At 52.6% G+C, this 18,340-nt stretch overlaps 1 protein-coding gene and 1 long non-coding RNA gene across 2 annotated transcripts in view; one reads left to right on the forward strand and one right to left on the reverse strand.

The window, feature by feature from the left end:
- LOC127488824 (dynein regulatory complex subunit 3-like) overlaps positions 1-18,340 on the forward strand; it is a 77,123-nt gene that overhangs the window by 30,758 nt on the left and 28,025 nt on the right. Inside the window, exons 3-5 of the mRNA XM_070061684.1 lie at positions 11,143-11,253; positions 14,234-14,398; positions 15,250-15,366. Of these exons, the coding sequence (XP_069917785.1) occupies positions 11,143-11,253; positions 14,234-14,398; positions 15,250-15,366 (393 nt within the window). The remainder of the gene's footprint in view (positions 1-11,142; positions 11,254-14,233; positions 14,399-15,249; positions 15,367-18,340) is intronic.
- On the reverse strand, positions 1,699-10,850 carry LOC103347040 (uncharacterized). The gene is made up of 7 exons (XR_011383513.1): positions 10,787-10,850; positions 8,972-9,203; positions 7,650-7,725; positions 5,310-5,363; positions 3,895-3,956; positions 2,115-2,267; positions 1,699-2,019 (listed from the first exon to the last, which is right to left on the reverse strand). It is a non-coding gene; the product is annotated as an uncharacterized lncRNA (long non-coding RNA).

The following is an 18,340-nucleotide window of genomic DNA, read 5'->3' on the forward strand; positions in this document are numbered from 1 at the left end:
GTATACACATACCGAAAAGTAAACAGTACAAAGAGATGAACTTTACTGTAATTATTTCTAGAAAGAGCAAATTATCAGCATGTCTATTTCTCAAGGGGGGAAGAGAGGGAAGGAGTAAGGAGAGGTCAGGGCAAAGGGGCCATGGAGAGAGGGGACAGTTAGTTCTCTGAAGGCACTTAGCTCACTGGCCAGGCACAGGATAAGAGGTCAGCAAATGACCATGTATGGTACATCCGTACGTTGGAGTGAGTCCTCTATAAGGACATAAACAGTATGGTCAGAACCAAGAAAAACACATCAGGTATCATTAAGGCCACGGTAGGTTTGTTTGGAAGATCTACTGGAATCAAATCATTTTACCAGTGGACCTCAGAATACCGGAGTCATGTAAAGTACAGAAAACTGATATCTAAACTATAAAGTGATTTGCCTGTCATTACAACATAAGGACTGCCATGACAGAGATGATCTCCTTAATAAAACTTAATAAAAAACTCACAATTCAACTGTGCTGCTCAGTAACTTGCAGCAAGTTCTTTTGAGCAGAAACACATAAAGTCATTTAAGAATAATTACTGCTAGCGATTTGGACTGTACATTAAGAGCTCTGTGTTGTGGAAAGAAGCAGCCATCAAAGAAGGATGTACTTTTCTCTGACAGGAGGAGAGAACTTCCACTTTGCTCATGGTCTTGTCTAGATACTAATGGGGACTGTGGATTCAAATGCCTTCCACAGCCTCGGCAGCTCATGGCAAGAGTCTTGGGTGGTCACTGACATCATACATAAGAATGTATGACAACAGGAGTCACTGTGCACTAACTTCCCATGCAGGACCTCTGTCCTCACTGAGTTGTATTAGGAGAGTTAACTGTAAAACTTGTTCTCAAATAGTTTTTTTAAAATATTGTGTGTATGTGAGTGTGCAAATTGTTACAATCTTTGCATAATATAGAGTTGGTCTTCTGTGTATAAAGTTAACCAAAAACAAATCTTAATGGAGAATAGGACTGGGAATGGGAGAGAGAGGAGGTGCAGTGGAAGTGGGGGTGGGAAGGCAGGTATGGTGAGAACAATCACTATATTCCTGAAGTTGTACTTATGAAATTTGTACTTACTAAATAAAAGTTTTTTAAAAAAAGTTCTGTGTTTTAGTTACAAATACTATAAATAGTGGTAAATGATATATAAATGTAAAATTCTAATATATTTAAGATATATACACATTTATTAAACATTCCACATAAAATACTGCATTATATATATATATCTTTTTCATTATCTTTTGCAGATAATTTGATTCTATAGAAATTAACTGAATTCCAGTTAGAATGGTTATGTGGTGAAATTTAACCTAAATCTTAAGACTACATTTGCAAATCAAAGATAGGTTTCTGGGGCTTGGCATTGTGGCAGAGTGGGTTAAGCAGCCCTGTGCAATGCCAGCAAACCACCTGGGCATCGGTTCCAGTCCTGGTTGCTCCACCTCTGATTCAGCTCCCTTCTATTGTGCCTGGGAGAGCAGTGGAAGGTGGCTCAAGTCTATGTGCCCCTGCACCCTTGTGAGAGACCCAGAGTGCCGGGCTCCTGGCTATGACCTGGCCTAGCCCCCACCCATGTGGCCATTAGGAGAACAAACAAGCGAATATACAATCTCTTCATCTTTGTCTCTCTGAAACTCTGCCTTTGAATTAACCAAATTTTTTTAAAGATATATTTATTTATTTAAAAGTCAGAGTTACACAGAGAGAGGAGAAGAAGAAAGAGAGAGAGAGGTCTTCCATCCGATGGTTCACTCCCCAATCGGCTCCAACAGCCAGAGCTGTGCCAATCTGAAGCCAGGAGCTTCTTCCGGGTCTCCCACAGGGGTGCAGGAGCTCAAAGACTTGGGCCATCTTCCATTGCATTTCCAGGCCACAGCAAAGAGCTGGATGGGAAGTGGAACAGCTGGGTCTTGAACTGGTGCCCATGTGGGATGCCAGTGCTTCAGGCCAGTGCGTTAATCTGCTGCGCCACAGTGCCTGCCCCAAATAAATATTTTTTTAAATAGGTTCTTATAAAATTCTCAAAGTCAGATTTGAACAAAGGGTACTTCCTAAGCTGGGGCTCTGCTTACACACTGACTTGTAGCAGAAAAGGTATTGGCATTCCCGCCAGCACAGGCAGCACTGGGAGGAGGAAGCGTGCAAGCTGAGAGCAGGAACCTCGAGGTCGACAGCAGTGGAGATGTATGACGACAAGATTCGTTAAGGTCACCACTGTTCTTGCACTGCAGAAGCCCACATGCCCAGGTTAACACAAAGGATTTCCAAAAGAGGAACATGATTAACTCACAGTGATTTCAGGGGTAACACAGTCAAGCGACTATTACTGATAGACTCAATAAACTACAACTCGATCCACACCACTGACCAAACGCACGGAAATTTCTTAATAGACGCATGCCTCTCACATGCTCACAAGGGACAAGAAAGAACAAATTGTGAAGGGCGTTCTTAGCCTTTCAGACTTGGTTGCTCTGACATGCAAACCACAGCCTCATCATGGAGCCTCTCCCTTCAGCATACAAAGCATGTGCCTGGGGTTATCCATAGTCCTCCTTTCCTTTTCTTCAACTGTCTCCTACGGCTATTAAGCCTTTGACACAAGACAAAAAAGATCTATTTGTATAACAAAATCAACTCTTGATTTCCCCATCTTCTAAAGATTAAAAATTTGCAGATGCTGGAGGATGAAGGAGAGTTGGCAAACTCCTTTTTCTAGTTAGTACTTCTCTAACTTTATGGATGCCACCTGAGGCTTCAGAGTGGGGTTCAAGATACCCACACAGGAAGGGGTGTCCAAAAAGCTTATGAAGATGCATATTATGAACAAAACGGTGCATGGACTCCCAAGGCGTCTCGCACCCAAGTAAGCTTATCTTTTCCTTTCATTTGCCCACAAACCATCGAAAGCCCTCCCTTGCCCAAGGACTTCCTGTTTAGGCAGGTACTGGTATTTGTTCCTTTGTTTTATCTCATTAGAGCGAGAAAGGCCAAGCTGTGTCCTCTGTGACACTGGCCTGGGTCTCCTGGCCCCTCCTTCCCGGTGCTCTCCTCAGCCTGATGGTGATGCCTCAGGGAGGCGGCCTGGGAAACCATCCGCTGAACTGTCATTCGGAAGTGGTTTACCTGGGTGATGCCTCCAACTATCACTCCCCATCAACTCCCCCCACACACTCCACCTTCCTCTCAATGTTTCTGTGTGTGGTAAATACAGGGGAAAGTGGACGTTTGATCCTGTGGAACAAGGAACCCTATTCTCCGTCTCCACCTGTGCTTGCTTAGGTTAACACAGGACCAACCAGATTAAAAACAGAAACAAAACTGGGAAGATCTCCCTGTTGGCCTGAGTGCAAGAATGCACAACGCATTACCGGCACAGGATAGGTCCTGGAAGGTGCTGAGAATGGCCACAGTGTCTGTTCCTGAAATGCATTCCTGCCCAGAAGCCTGGGGGACAGCAAGTGACCGTTCCCCCCACTCCTGCAGGTCACCCTGTGATATGCTGCATTCCGTTCACATTCTACAGTCAGCACCCACATTCTATCAGGCCCTCCAGACTTCACCCCCTTTAAAGATAACACAAGGTTCTGCAGGTTGGGCAAATAAAAACACTCAAGAAAGTATACGTAACAGCTCCACCTACGACCATTAATGGTACAACGAAGTCCCTTCTCTTGGTTAGAGATGCAGCTTGTCCCACAAATGACAGCAGTGGGATGTACACAGTCTAAAACAGAAGAGCGAGAGGTGCAGCATTGCGAGCTCAGCTCAGTGGCTGGGCTCCGCGTGGGAGCACCTGCCACACACCGTCAGGAATGCCTAAGCAACGAACAATCTCACAGCATTACTTACCATCCCTTGATGTAGTCAAGCAAAGAAACTTCCGTTTCTACCAAGAAGGAGCGTAACATTACCTGGAAAAGAAACCCAGAATTAGCTCTAGCAGAACTAACTGTAACCCCGAAGGACATTTTTCCCCTAAAGGACACAGAGAAAACCCTACTTCCTAGCGTTTGGAAAAAGCACTAAATATATGATAGTTTATTAAAATCTGCTAGGACTGACTGCTCTTACGTTGAAAATTAGCAGAAGAGACTGGACCAGAAAAGAAGAAAAAATTAACTCCTTTCTATGACCAGTTTTCTCGCTTTGAAGAACAGCTTGAAAATTATCTAAGAGGACACTGTGCTCCTTCTGATTTTAGATCAAAGGGGAGATGAAAGGGCGCTGGAAAATGGTTCAAACTGAAAACCCAGAGTCAGTGAGCCACCCTGCAGAGGGAGGGGCCCGGCGCTTCTGACTCGGCTCTGTGCACGATCATCTACCCTGCGGGTGTCCTGCCTCTCGGGAATCCTTACACAAGAACGCAGAGAAAACTCAGATTTTGCCTCTCCAAAGGAAAGTTAATCTCAGGGGGAAAATTTCAGTATTTTATTACTCAATAAGAAGATTTCTTTTTTTTTAACACAATTTTCAGATACATTCATCTTTGCACCCTACTGCACTGATTTAGCACAGCATCCATTCCCACAGTTGTAACGCTTAATGCATTATCAACAAGCACCTTCACACCCGTAAAATAAATCTACTTAACAGTTAAGGGAAACATTAAGGGTATGGTCTTTCTACCTTTTTTAAAAAATTTTATTTGACAGATATAGTTAGACAGAGAGAGAGAGACAGAGAAAAAGGTCTTCCTTCCGTTGTTCACCCCCCACCACAATGGCAGCAACAGCCGGAGCTACGCTGATCTGAAGCCAGGAGTCAGGCGCTTCTTCCTGGTCTCCCATGTGGTGCAGGGCCCAAGTACTTGGGCCATCCTCCATTGCCCTCCCAGGCCACAGCAGAGAGCTGGACTGGAAGAGGAGCAACCAGAACTAGAACCTGGTGCCCATATGGGATGCTTGCACCACAGGCAGAGGATTATCCAAGTGAGCCATGGCGCCGGCCCCAGGTCTTTCTAAATATGACTTGAACTTTTCCATGTCTGCCTGATTCTCTGTACTCTGACTCCACTGAAGAACACATGAGCTTCCCTCCAGGAACTCAGCCCACAGGAGGACCTGCAGGAAGCCAGGCCACCAGCCCCAGCGGGTGTGCTCCCCTGTGATCACTCCCTAGGCAGGCGACTCCTGTGTCATGTTCACAGTGCAATCCTACGTGAAACAAAGCCCCAGTCTTACTTGTTTCCAGCCTGATTTAAAATGTCCACTTGGGCTTTATTCATTAATTTTAATGTTTAATGGGTAACACAAAAATTGACTTACTGTTCCAGAATTCGTATACTTTTTCTTTTTTCCTTTCTTTTTGGGATTCACCACCTAAAAAAAAGATGAAACAATTCAAACCCGTTAGGTAATTTTGAAGACGGTAGTTTAATCGGCTGCCTTGGCGTCTGGTGCAGGTATTGCTTTACAAATGCTTTGAGGACTCCTGGCCAGTTATCTGGGCACTGCTTCTCTGCACACTTGCTGGGGAGACTCGGGAAAGAGAGCTTCGTTTGTCAGAGGTACTCTCCTCACTCACTTGATGCACTGAGTATCTTTTACCATCTGCTTCTTGGGAACAGGTTGTTAACATCCAAGGCCCACAATAATTATTATTACTTTCTAGAAAATTTAAAGTGATGCATATCTAAGAAATGTAGCTTGTTAGAATTAAATACCCTAATACAACAGATCACCCAACATGTGAGTATCTAAGAGGTTTACCAACCTATCAATTGCTTCATCATGTTAGTAATTTCCACGGAATGCCCATGCTACCTAGTAGGTAGTCTATTTTATTGACACAAGACTGATTTTTTTTTTTTTGACCATTGGTTTCGCGAAGAAGTATCAATGCAGTATCAATGCACTCCTACATTTGAACAAAATTGAAGGCACCAAGGAACAAGAGAGTGCCACCTGTCAATCTCACAGGATCAATAAAATACAGTAGTGCCTTAAGAGGCTCTGCCAGCTCTTCTCAATCCACAGCATGGGGACAGCACTTGACCGGGAAAGAAAGATGAAAGACTTTATGAGTAAGTACTATTTGAGCCAGAATTTATTAACGTAAACCAGGGTTCCAATAAAAATGAAATGAACAAAGACAGCAGTCTAGAAAGGGTTTGACTGAAACAGAGGTCACAGACAAACAGATTCAAAATGAGTCTGAAAAAGTGAGCGGGAGCCATGTTGAGGAGATCCTAAATATCAGAGCGCAGGGTTGGGACGCTCTTCAACTGAGGTTTCAACCAGAGCACGGTCTACTCAGTCGACAGCACAGAGATCCACGTAGAGAAACTGGAGACAACAGTCAGGATTCTATTTCTAACCACCTCTGAAGAGGTAACGAGGCACTGGATAAAGCAGTGCCAGGAAGCCTGGCTCCCAAGGAGAACTCAGAAAACAGATTAAACTGGATTAGGACCACCACTACAGAGGGCCTATGTCAGCTGTACTTCATATGTCTGCCTCTCCCATTACACACTGACATTTTCTAGTCATCTTTGTATCCCCAGAGGGATACACAAAATATGGACTATGGAAGACATTTAGTAATTTTTACAAGTGTACAAATTAGTGTGTGGAATACTTAGTGCAGTAAGAAGGTGGTAGGTGAAGGAGACTCCTTCACTTTTAACTTAAAAGAGGCCAATTTTAATGTCCACTCGGCAGAGAAAGGTTATTATTCTTGACGAAACACTAATAATAATATTTTCCTTTGACCTCCACAAGTATTAAATTATAGGAACACAGCAATACCACAGCTCAAGGATGAACAGTGCTAAACTACGCCAGGTGTCCCAACACATGCTTGCTGATCAACTAGTGGAGTGCTTTAAGGCAGAAGTAACTACTGTGGACTTGCTTTAATAAATGGATTTTTTTAAGATTTATTTATTTCAAAGGCAGAGACATACAAAGTGAGGAAGAGACGGAAAAAGAGATCTCTTCACTAGTTCGTTCCCTAAGCCAGGAGCCAGGAACTCCATCCTGGTCTCCCATATGGGAAGTGGGCCCAAGTACTTGAGCCATCCTCTACTGCATTCCAGGCCCATTAGCAGGGAAGTGGATCAGAAGATCAGCAGGGACTTCATTGGCATTCCAAATAAGGGTGCCAGAGGTGTCACAAGCAGCAGCTCAATCCAGGGCCACACTGCAGGCCCCAGCATGATTTCTTATTGACTGTGCATGGCCTTGTCACTCCCTCTAGTTTGCACGTGAATGAGAGCGAAGGCACTCTGCAGATCACAGGCCACTGTGCAGTGCCACTGATCACAACTGAAGCACATTCTCTTTTCTTATTAGGGAAGTTTTGGTGGGCAAGTTGGTAGGAAGACAAAATATAAAAGATGAAGCTTAAAAAATTAACATATCCATACTTAATTTTTAAAGTTTCACATGCAAAAATTCAAAATCACTCCAGATTTAAAAGGCCTTGGGACTTGAAGAGAAATAATATCATTTAGTCTAAGAAACAAGTTGGCTAAAGGAATTTAAATATTCTTAAAATCATATATTGTTGTAAGTTAACCTGTGGCACTTATCCTTATCCTTTGCAAAATCCATATTTTTAAGACATAGAGTTACTGGAAGTGATTAAAATAAAATGCTTCTCACCTCGTATACATTGAATTGGGACTGCCCTCTAGAAAGTTCCCGGTAGCTTGTTGTAAATTCTCCAATGATATCGTGACTAAAAAGGAAAAAAGTATACATTAAGTCTAGTGATCGTGGAAAAAGCTTGCTATTATTATGCATGTAATAATTAGTAACTCTAAGAGATGGATATATCATTGTCCTCTAATTCAAAATCATGTATATACAAGTCTTATTTTTATTAATATTCAGATGTGTAGTCCACCAAAATTCATTTTTACATAGGTATATTAGTATTAAGATCTGCAATCTCAGAAATATTGTTATTAAAATAATTATTTAATAGGATGAAAATTGGAGACACTCCAATTTACTCATCAATGAAGTAATCAAAAATATACAGAAATCTTCAAACTTTCCTGTGGCTGGGGGTAATAAGACACCACTACAGAAAGAAATGACATGCTAGCGTGTCTAACAGTCACCAATCTGCTCTTTAATGACAGCAATTAACAAGTGTTTTGCTAGCACCAACCTGGTAATTCTAAACGTCATCACTACTTCTCGGGGGCCTTCTCAGTTTAGTGAGGAGGGGAAAGAAATGAGTAACAAGGGTGAGTTCTCACTGAGGCTGACCCACGCTTGCACAAAATAAACGTTCAGCACTCAGCCGCAGGGAGAGGACTTCTATTCTACTCCTCTGGAGTCAACGTAATGCCCAATACTATGCTGAACACACAACGCTCTCTCCCTTTCTCTCTCTCTCTCCCCGAGGCTGGCAGGGTGGAAGAGGGCGCCCCGCCACCCCCCGGCATCCCGCCCCACCACGACCCCCTCTACAGCTCGGCTGAGTCGCCTCGCCAAGAGCGAGTCTTGCAACCCGGGGCATTTTCTGGGAGACGCCCAGTCTGAGGGCTGCTGGTACTGACGGGGAGGGACAGGCGTCCGGGACGGCCGGGTGAGCGGGTCCTGGCGGGGTGGGGGGCAGGGCCGCGAGGCTGGCAGGGTGGAAGAGGGCGCTCAGCGTAGCACCACCTCGAGGGGACAGGGAGGGCCGGCCCGGATGGCTAGGGCCGCTGGAAGTCTCGCAAGAGTACGAGCTGGGCCCCAGGGGCGCCTCCTGGCAGGGCATCCCGCTGCCCAGCGGAGGCCTGGCGACCAGGATGCCGGACCCGTCCCGTGAGCTGGCCCCGCTGCCCGGCCCAGGCGCGACGCCAACAGATGCTGCGGGGCTGGAGGCGGGGGACCCTCAGCCGGTAGCAGCCCGCGCGGTCCGCACCAGCCTCGACAGCCGCCGCCGTCGCCCACCCCGGCGCTCGCCGCTCGCCGCTCCAGGGCCTTACCGAGGCACTGCCCCACCGGCGTGCTGAACGGATTCCCCAGCAGGAACTCCATCTTGCACGGAAAGCGCGGCGGCGGACGGGGCGTCCAGTCTGCCCGCCCGGGTCTCCGCCGTCCCCAGCCGCGGTCCCGACCTGACTGACACTTGCCCCCGCCCCACCCTCAGGAACGCCGAGCCCGGGCCCTTGGCCACGCCCCCTTGTCGCGTCTCTATTGGGCAACGCCTACACAGCCCTCATCCGATTGGCCTTCGCCTCTACCTCAGTGAAGCTCCCACCCACCCCGCGGCGTCCGATTGGCCGGAGAGCGAGCTAGGTCGCTGGAGTCCCCGTCAGGCGTAGCGGCACCTCCCCTGGCCCGCCTCCGAAAGAGAGGCTTTGCGTGTTGATTCGTCCATATATCGGTCAAGCTAGAGAATCCTTAGTATTATTGGATAAAAGACGAGTCAATCACTTAAATAGGGACAGGGAGAGGAGGTGGATCCACGAAGATCCCCGCCCACAGAAAGTGCTGATTGGGTAAACGTTTGTTTTCTCTAAGCCTGGTTGGTGTGGTAGGATTTCCCCGCCCCGAGAACTGATCACGTGATGCGTCCACTTTCACCCAGGATGTCTACCTCTTAACTTCCCCTTAGCGACCGAGCGGGCGGCGCTTGGTTCCCTAGCAACCGGGGGACGCTGTTGCTGCGCAGACCCAGCCCGGAAGCCGGCGCCTGAGAGGAGAGGAGAGGAGACCCGGGGCGGACAGCGGGGAGAGAGGTCGGTCCACTAGTGTGCTCCCCAGATAACCTCAAAAGCCCAGGTCTCCCGCGTGGGCGGTGGGGCCGCGAGCACTTGAGCCGGCACCCGCCCCTTCCCAGGTGTGCATTGTTAGCAGGAAGCGGGAGCCAGGAGCTCCCGGGACTCGAACCCCGGCACCCCAGCACGAGACGTGGGTGCCCCAGCGGTGTCCTAAGGGCTGCCGAATCCCACGCCCACCTCTGCGAAGTGAGCTCACGGCTCCTGGGCCAGCCACCTCACGCTGGCTTCAGCCGGCCACATCACTTAGTCTTGGGCTTTCTTTGGGTGAGGAAGGAGAGGGTAAGGGCGCAGGGCCAGAAAAGATTTTTTTTTTTATTTTTTTAATTTTTTTTTTTTTATTTATTTTTTTTTTTTTTGACAGGCAGAGTGGACAGTGAGAGAGAGAGACAGAGAGAAAGGTCTTCCTTTGCCGTTGGTTCACCCTCCAATGGCCGCCGCGGCGGGTGCGCTGCGGCTGGCGCACCGCGCTGATCCGATGGCAGGAGCCAGGAGCCAGGTGCTTCTCCTGGTCTCCCATGGGGTGCAGGGCCCAAGCACCTGGGCCATCCTCCACTGCACTCCCGGGCCACAGCAGAGAGCTGGCCTGGAAGAGGGGCAACTGGGACAGAATCCGGCGCCCCTGCCGGGACTAGAACCCGGTGTGCCGGCGCCGCTAGGCGGAGGATTAGCCTAGTGAGCCGCGGCGCCGGCTAGATTTTTTTTTTTAAAGATTTATTTTATTTCTTTGAAAGACAGAGTTAGAGGTAGAGCCAGAGAGAGGTCTCCCCTTCACTGGCCCACTCCCCAAATGACCACAACAGCCAGAGCTGCACCAATCCGAAGCCAGGAGCCAGGAGCTTCTTCCAGGTCTCCCACGCTGGTGCAGGGACTTGGGCCAGCTTCCACTGCTGTCCCAGGCCGTAGCAGAGAGCTTGGTTAGAAGAGGAGCAGCCGGGACTAGAACCGGCGTCCATATGAGATGCTGGCACATCAGGCCAGGGCATTAACCCGCTGCGCCACAGCGCCAGCCCCTTAAACCTTTCCATACACGGTGTGCTTGCTCTCCTGTCTGCTGATCATTCCTCCAGGTTCCGGCTGTCATCGTCAACCTCTGCACGTCCATGTGATCATTCTCCCTTGGCTTTGGCTGGGAATGCAGGGTCGTCCCTGTTAGTTACTCCGCTGTGTGACCTTGGCCAAGTACCTTCTTCCCCTCCACCGCGTATCTGAACCCTGTGCCGTGTCCCGGCCTGCAGAGCTGGCGTGTAATTCAATAGTGCGTGTGCGCAGAGTCCACGCAAACCCTGTTAGTGGCTGCTCCCCTCCTTAGTAATTCATGGGCACTGGGAACTGTGCGTCGCAGAGCCGATTGGCCCACGGTTCCTGTTTCCCAGGAAACTGCTGCACCTGCTTCCCGGCGAAGAGGCTCTTCAGGTCGCAGCGGCGTCAGACTCGAAGCTGCTGTCTCTGCCGCCTAACTCTGGGCTCACTGACGCCACTGACAGGCAAGTCGGCAGGGACCTGGCCTGGGTGGGGAATTACTGACTGTATCCCCACAGCACAGGGCTGTTCGGGCCTCATCCCTGACCTGGGACAGCTGTGAGAAACCTTGTGCACGGTGGCAGTGAGAGTGTCTGGAACCCTGGGTACAGCTGAGCCATGCTTAGAAAGATGGGTCCATTTCTTACCTGGAAACTGGGGTTCGTCCTATGTGTAAATCGAGTCCCCAGGGAGCTCTCAAGTGTGACCCCCACCTCGGTTGTCACCAACCTCACTCCTCTTGGGGTTCTCAGTACTGTAGCTGGAATGTGCTTCTTAGAATTATTAAAGTCCAGGGGCCGGCGCTGTGGTGCAGCAGGTTAACGCCCTGGCCTACAGTGCTGGCATCCCACATGGGTGCTGGTTCGAGACCCAGCTGCTCCACTTCCGATCCAGCTCCCTGCTAATGGCCTGGGGAAGCAGTAGAAGATGCCCAAGTGCTTGGGCCCCTGAACCCACGTGGGAGACCCATAAGAAGCTCCTGGCTCCTGGCTTCAGATCAGCGCAGCTCCAGCCATTACAACCATTTAGGGAATGAACCAGCAGATGGAAGACCTCTCTCTCTCTCTCTCTCTCTCTCTCTCTCTCTGTCTGCAACTCTGCCTCTGAAATAAATAATCTTTAAAAAATAATAATTATTAAAGTCTGGGCATGGGTGGCTTAACCAGGGCCCAGGGTAAGTAGCCACCCCTGGCTCCTGACTCCAGCCCCGCATCAATGCAGACCCTGGAGGCAACAGGGGAGGGCTCGAGTGCTTGGGTTCCTGCCACCCACGTGGGAGATCCAGATGGAGTTTTTAGCTCTTCTGGCTTTGGCCTCAGCACAGCTCAGCCCAGCCCTCACCGTCACAGGCATGTGACGGCTGTGCTGCTTCCGTGGGCAGAAGGTGGGATAGCAGTGGCACGTGTGGCCAGGGCCAGGTTGGGAGTGGAAGGTGCATACCTGTGTCAGGTGCATCCAGGCGGGGGGCGAGGAGGAAGAACCGGTGAGGACGCCCCCTGTCCCACCTCACAGGGCTTGTATTTGATTTCCAGCTCTGCTTCCCGACATCCCACACCCCAGAAGCAGGAGTGATGGTGCGAGTGGTTGAGTCCCTGCTGCCGGTGCGGGAGACCTGGATGGAGTTTAGGGCTCTTAGCTTCACCCTCTCACCCTGCCCACCCCCTCCATTGGGAGCACCTGCTTGCACTCGTGTCCCCCCCCCCCGCCCTGCCCCCCGTCTCTGTTTCTGCTTGTCGAAAACAATTTTTTTAAGATTTATTTATTTATTTGAAAGGCAGAGTTAGAGAGAGAGAGAGGTCTTCCATCCACTGGTTCACTCCCCAATTGGCCGCAACGGCCAGGGCTGTGCTGATCCGAAGCCAGGAGCCAGGAGCTTCTTCCGGGTCTCCCACGCAGGTACAGGAGCCCAAGCACTTGGGCCATCTTCTGCTTTCCCAGGCCACAGCAGAGAGCTGGATCAGAAGTGGAGCAGCTGGGACTCGAACCAGTGCCCATATAGGATGCCGGCCACTGCAGGGGGCGGCTTTGCCCGCTATGCCACAGCGCCGGCCCCCAAAAAGAAATGTAAGAGATCACAGAGACCTTAAGAGAAAGGGATGGGAAATGCCCACAGAAGGAGACACAGAACTCGCAAGGCCTGGACTCGGGCACGTTAGGGACTGAAAAGCCAGCAGGAGGAAGACAGTGTCTGTCTGTGTCAGTCTGTCTGTCCTGTGTGTACCCCCCAGCCCCCATCTTCCTCTCTCTGCCTCTGTGTCTGTTCCTCCTGTTCTTGGCTTCGCCCTGTGCCCGGCCAGGCCAGCTGTGGGGTCCCCACCTCTGCTGAGCACCCTCATCCCCAGTCCCGAGTCTCAGGAGGCAGGGACACGAGTGGGCAGCTTGGGTCAGTGCCTCACTGAGCACTGGACCTGCAGGGGACAAGGCAACTGTCAGCCGGCAACTTGACCGGGGCTGCCAATGGTTGGCACCAAGAGACCTGGACGGGGAGGCCTGGCACCAGGCCACAGCCCAGTGGGACAAGCTGTAGCTGTGGGGCCGAGAGATGGACCCCGGCAGGTGGCCCAGGTGCTTGCCAGGAGCACCCAGAGCTCCCTGGGGACACATGTACGGACCCTGAGGGGCAGCCCTCCGAGTTAAGACGCCGTCACAGGACCTGGCGTTGTGGGTTAAGCCGCCGCTTGTAATGCCCACATCTCATATTGGAGCACTGGTTCGAGTCCTGGCTGCTCCACTTCCCATCCAGCTCCCTGCTAATGCGCCTGAGAAACAACAGATGATGGCCCTAGTGCTTGGGAGACCTGGATGGAGTCCAGACTCCTGGCTTTGCCCTGGCCCAGCGCTGGCTGTTGTGGCCATTTGGGAAGTGAACTAGCAGATGGAGGATCTCTCTCTCCCTCCCTCTCTCCTCCCCCCTCCCCTCCTTCTCTCTCTGTCCTTCTTTTCAAAGAAAGAAATCTTGGGTAAAAAAAAAAAACAAAAAAAAAAACAACAGGAAACAGAGAGAAACCTTAAGAGAAGACCTCAGGGAGGGCCGGCGCTGTGGTGTAGCGGGTAACATGGCCGCCTGCAGTGCCCGCATCCCTTAGGGGCGCTGGTTCGAGACCCGGCTGCTCCTCTTCCAATCCAGCTCTCTGCTGTGGCCTGGGAAAGCAGTAGAAGATGGCCCAAGTGCTTGGATCCCTGCATGCCGATGGGAGACCCGAAAGAAGCTCCTGGCTCTGGATTGGCCCAGGTGTGACCATTGCAGCCATATAGGGATTGAACCAGTGGATGGAAGACACCCCTCTCTCTCTCTCTCTCTCTCGGTCTTTAACTGTGCCTCTCAAATAAATATTTAAAAAAATAAAAGCAAGGGAGACCTCAGCAGTGCCTGTCCCCCGACGGAGGAGGGGTGCGGGGCCTCAGGAGGGCGGGGCCTCAGGAGGGCGTGGCGCTGTCTTGCAGGGAACATGAGCCGGCTGCACAACTCCATAGAGCCGCGCGTGATGGACGACGAGATGCTGAAGCTGGCCGTGAGCGAGCAGGGGCCTCGCGAGGAGGCCGGGCAGCTGGCCAAACAGGAGGGCATCCTCTTCAAAGATGTCCTGACCCTGCGGCTGGACTTCCAGAGTGCGTGTCCATGTCCCCTGGTCCCCCCGCCCGGGAGCAGCCCCCTCGCCCCCCCCCCCCCAGGAACCCACTGCGGGTCCCAGCACGGATGCGCTGAGGACGCCATACTTAGTGCCGTCGTCGTGTGACTGTCCACAGCGCCCCTGACCTGATTGAGAACAGAACAGATTAGAAACCCGTCCCGCTGCCAGTCTAAGCCCCGAGGGGACCCCACACTGGTGTCTGCAGCAGGGAGCTCCCAGCAGGTAGAAGCTTGGGGTCCTATGCAGCCGGCAGCTGGAGATAGGAAGCAGGGGCCCAGTAGCCTTGGTGGGGGGCGGGGGCGGGGTGGCTGAAGAACGGGCAGGGAAGCAGGAGGGCGCAGGGCGCCTGAGGCCGAGAGGCAGCCCGTGGACGATGGGGCTGGGGACAGGTGGATCCCTCCCGCCTCGCGTCCCCAGCGGTGGAATGGGCGCCTGCAGCTCCCGACGGGAGACAGCCCTGCCGGGCAGAGCGAGGGCGTTTCGAGAGGAAGTGGGGAGAGCTTTGCGGGGATCCTGAACCCCCCGTGCTTTGTGCACCTGCTCTGATCCTCATCCCTGCTCCGTCTTGAGCCCTCCAGGCTGCCCAGGCGACCAGCCAGCAACAAGGAGGGAGCGGGATTCCCTGGTGGGCAAGACGGGGTGTGGTCCAGGCCGGCCTTAATTAAGAAGCCTGTGGCTGACCGCCCCTCCCCCGTCCTGGGTGCTCAGCCTTCGCCGCCAGGGCACCTAGCTTCTTCCTCCAGGGCAGGGCAAGAGAAGGTGAGGCGTCTCGGTGCCGCCGTGCGCCGGCCCAGAAGCCCACGCGCCTCTCTCCTCTGGTCTTTGTAGACATCCTGCACATTGACAACCTCTGGCAGTTCGAGAACCTGCGCAAGCTGCAGCTGGACAACAACATCATCGAGAGGATCGAGGGCCTGGAAAACCTCGTCCACCTGGTCTGGCTGGGTGAGGCCCCTTCTGCGCATGCGTCTGCTCCCGCCCACCTGCCAAGGTTGTGCCGCGCCCCGCCCCGCCTCCCCGCCTCTGCCCCCCACCCCGGGAGACGGCACTCTCACACTTGACCCTCAGCTACCTGGGCACGGTCCTTAGCCTGGGCACGGCTGCTGTCTTTCAAAAGACCCGGGATCCACACTGGACAGAGCACAGCACAGACGGGCCATTCTGCTGCCGCCCGCCGGCCTCTCAGGCTGGGCGGGGCGCTCAGGGGGCTGCTACAGACTCCTCCCCTTCAATTTCCACTCGGATTGACAGGTAGCCACTGACTGGCAGGGCCCCGGGAGCAAAGCAGCAATAGTCATCGCAGAAGCCGGTGGGCCTGTGCGTGGGCTCCGTGAGCTCCGTGACCCCACACAAGCACCCAGCACCCCCACTGTGCAGATAAGCAAACAGAGGTCACAGTGCCTAAGAGCGACATGGGCTCTGGCCCTCCCTGCCCAGGCCTGGGTGGGGAGGATGAGGCCGTTTGGATGAACAGGGGCCATGCACTGGCCTCCCAGGGGCATCTGGTGAGGGGCAGGTAGGCACCCAACAGGGAGAAAAGGATGGGCCTGCTGCGTTCCCACAACAACCCTAGGATACAGGTGCCTGGTACAGTCTACGCAAGAGGAGCCAAGGCTCAGAGAGGCCAAGGCGCGTGCCCAGAGCCAAGGACCAAGCAGTAGCAGTGCTGGGACTCGGACCCACACCAGTCTGACCCCAAAGCCCATGTTCTTCCCGCCCCCAGCACACACACACACACACACACACACACCCCTTACCCAGCATTCCTTACTGCTGATTCCTGGGCACGGTGGCCTGTCCACACCATCAGGAGGCCTCTCTCTCTCTAGCCAGCCCTGAGCCACCGCCCCCACCCAAGGCCACCCTGCACGGGCCATCTGAATGCCACTGTTTTTTTTTTTTTTTTTTCCTTTTAAAGTTTCATTGAGAGCTTCCATCTACAAGTTCTGCACCCCCCAGCACAGCGTCAGGGGCCGGGCTGGGCCAAAGCTAGGAGGCACGTGGGTGGCAGGAACCCACGGCAGGGACCTCCCAGGTCTGCATTTAGCAGGAAGCTGAGTCAGGACCAGAGCTGGGTGTGAAACCCAGGATCTCCACTGTGGGACGCGGGCATCTTAATTGGCACATTAGCCAGCAGCCCAGCCCCCACACCCACCCGGGACACAGGGCCGAGGGTGCCAGGTGTGCCTAGTGTCCTGCATCCTGGGATGCTCTGTGGGTAGCTTGGAATTGGCCACAGTGGGAGTATGGACACCCACCCATCCCCCGGAACTAAGAAAGAACCACAAAGCAGGGCTTCCCCCAACCCCTGCTGTTAAACACTCACCACGCGTTCTTAGGGGCTGGGCCAGGCCCCTCAAGAACAGAACCTGGGGGCGAATGTAGTGGTGCAGTAGGTGAAGCCACTGCCTGGGACACCAGCCTCCCACGTGAGAACCAGTTCTGCTCCACTTCCCATCCAGCTCCCTGCTAATGTGCCTTGGAAAGGCAGCAGAAGATGGCCCAAGTGCTTGGGCCTCTACCATGCAGCCCGAGCTGTTGCAGCCATTTGGGGAGTGAACCAGTGGATGCAGCCAGAGGCAGGCATCAAACACGTGATGTGGACATCTTAACCTGCATCTCTCTCTCTCTCTCTTAGATTTATTTAGGCAGAGAGAATCTTCCATGCATTGATTCATTCCCCAAACCAATCCAAAGCCAGGAGCTTCTTCTGGGTTCCCCAACAAGGTCTTGGAACATCTACTGTAGCAGAGAGCTCTATTGGAAGTGGAGCAGCCAGGACTCGAACCGGCGCCCTATGGGATGCCGGCGCTGCAGGCGGTGGCTTTACCCGCTGCGCCACAGCGCTGGCCCCGAACCTGCCTCTTAACCATCGGGCCAGCTGCCTGCCCCTGCGGACTCGGAACTGACTGCAGACATCGCCTCAGTTTCTGTGCTGTGCTATCTGCAGCAGGTCGCCAGGGGGCGCCGTTGAGTCCCAGTTCCCTCATCTGCGGTGGGATGACGACACCTGTGCTATGAGGATTAAATAAGGCGGTGCCAGTCCAGGGCCTGGCACAGAGCAGGGGACAAGGAGATGTTGGCAGTGTCACCCGTGCACAGATGGGCGTCGTGGACATGCAGACGAGACCAATGATGCTGGGGTTAAGCTGACTCCCAACTCACCCTTGCAAAGTGACCGCTTGTCTGCCAGGATTGTCCGTACTGCCAAGCTCAGGACAAATCCCCAGTGCCGGCCGCTGGCCCACTGGCCTCCTGCACAGGGTTACAACCCCAGCCACCAGCCAAGCCCGAAAGCTCGTGCCAGATGGGTTCCAGGACCCCCTGAGGTCACATCCCTGGATGCTCAAGTCCCCTGTGTAGAATGGCATAACACAGGGCCAGCGCTGTGGGGCAGCAGGTTAAGCCACCATCTGCAGTGCCAGCATCCCATAGGTTCGCCAGTTCAAGTCCTGGCTGCTCCACTTCTGATCCTGCTCCCTGCTAATGGCCTGGGAAAACAGTAGAAGATGGCCCAGGTGCTTGGGCCCCTGCACCCATGTGGGAGACCTGGAGGAAGCTCCTGGCTCCTGGCTTCGGATTGGCACAGCTCTGGCCATTGCGGCCATTTGGAGAGTGAGCCAGCAGATGGAAGACCTCTCTCTCTGTCTCTCCCTCTCTCTGTAACTCTGCCTCTCAAGTAAATAAATAAGAATAAATAAATCTGAGGGGGGGAATGGCATAACAGGAGGACACTTCAAAAAGTTAGTGGAAAAGTGAAATTAAAAGTTTCGGAGTCAGGATGTAGCCTTGCAGTGAGACACCTGCATTGTTGCCAGGCTCCACCCCCCACCCCAGTGCCCTCCCACTGCGGCCTCTGGGGGCAGTGGTGACGGCTCAGGTAGTTGGACCTCTGCCAGCCACCTAGAAGACCTGGACT

This window comes from Oryctolagus cuniculus, chromosome 17 (assembly GCF_964237555.1).
Source record: "Oryctolagus cuniculus chromosome 17, mOryCun1.1, whole genome shotgun sequence".
Lineage (NCBI taxonomy): Eukaryota > Metazoa > Chordata > Mammalia > Lagomorpha > Leporidae > Oryctolagus > Oryctolagus cuniculus.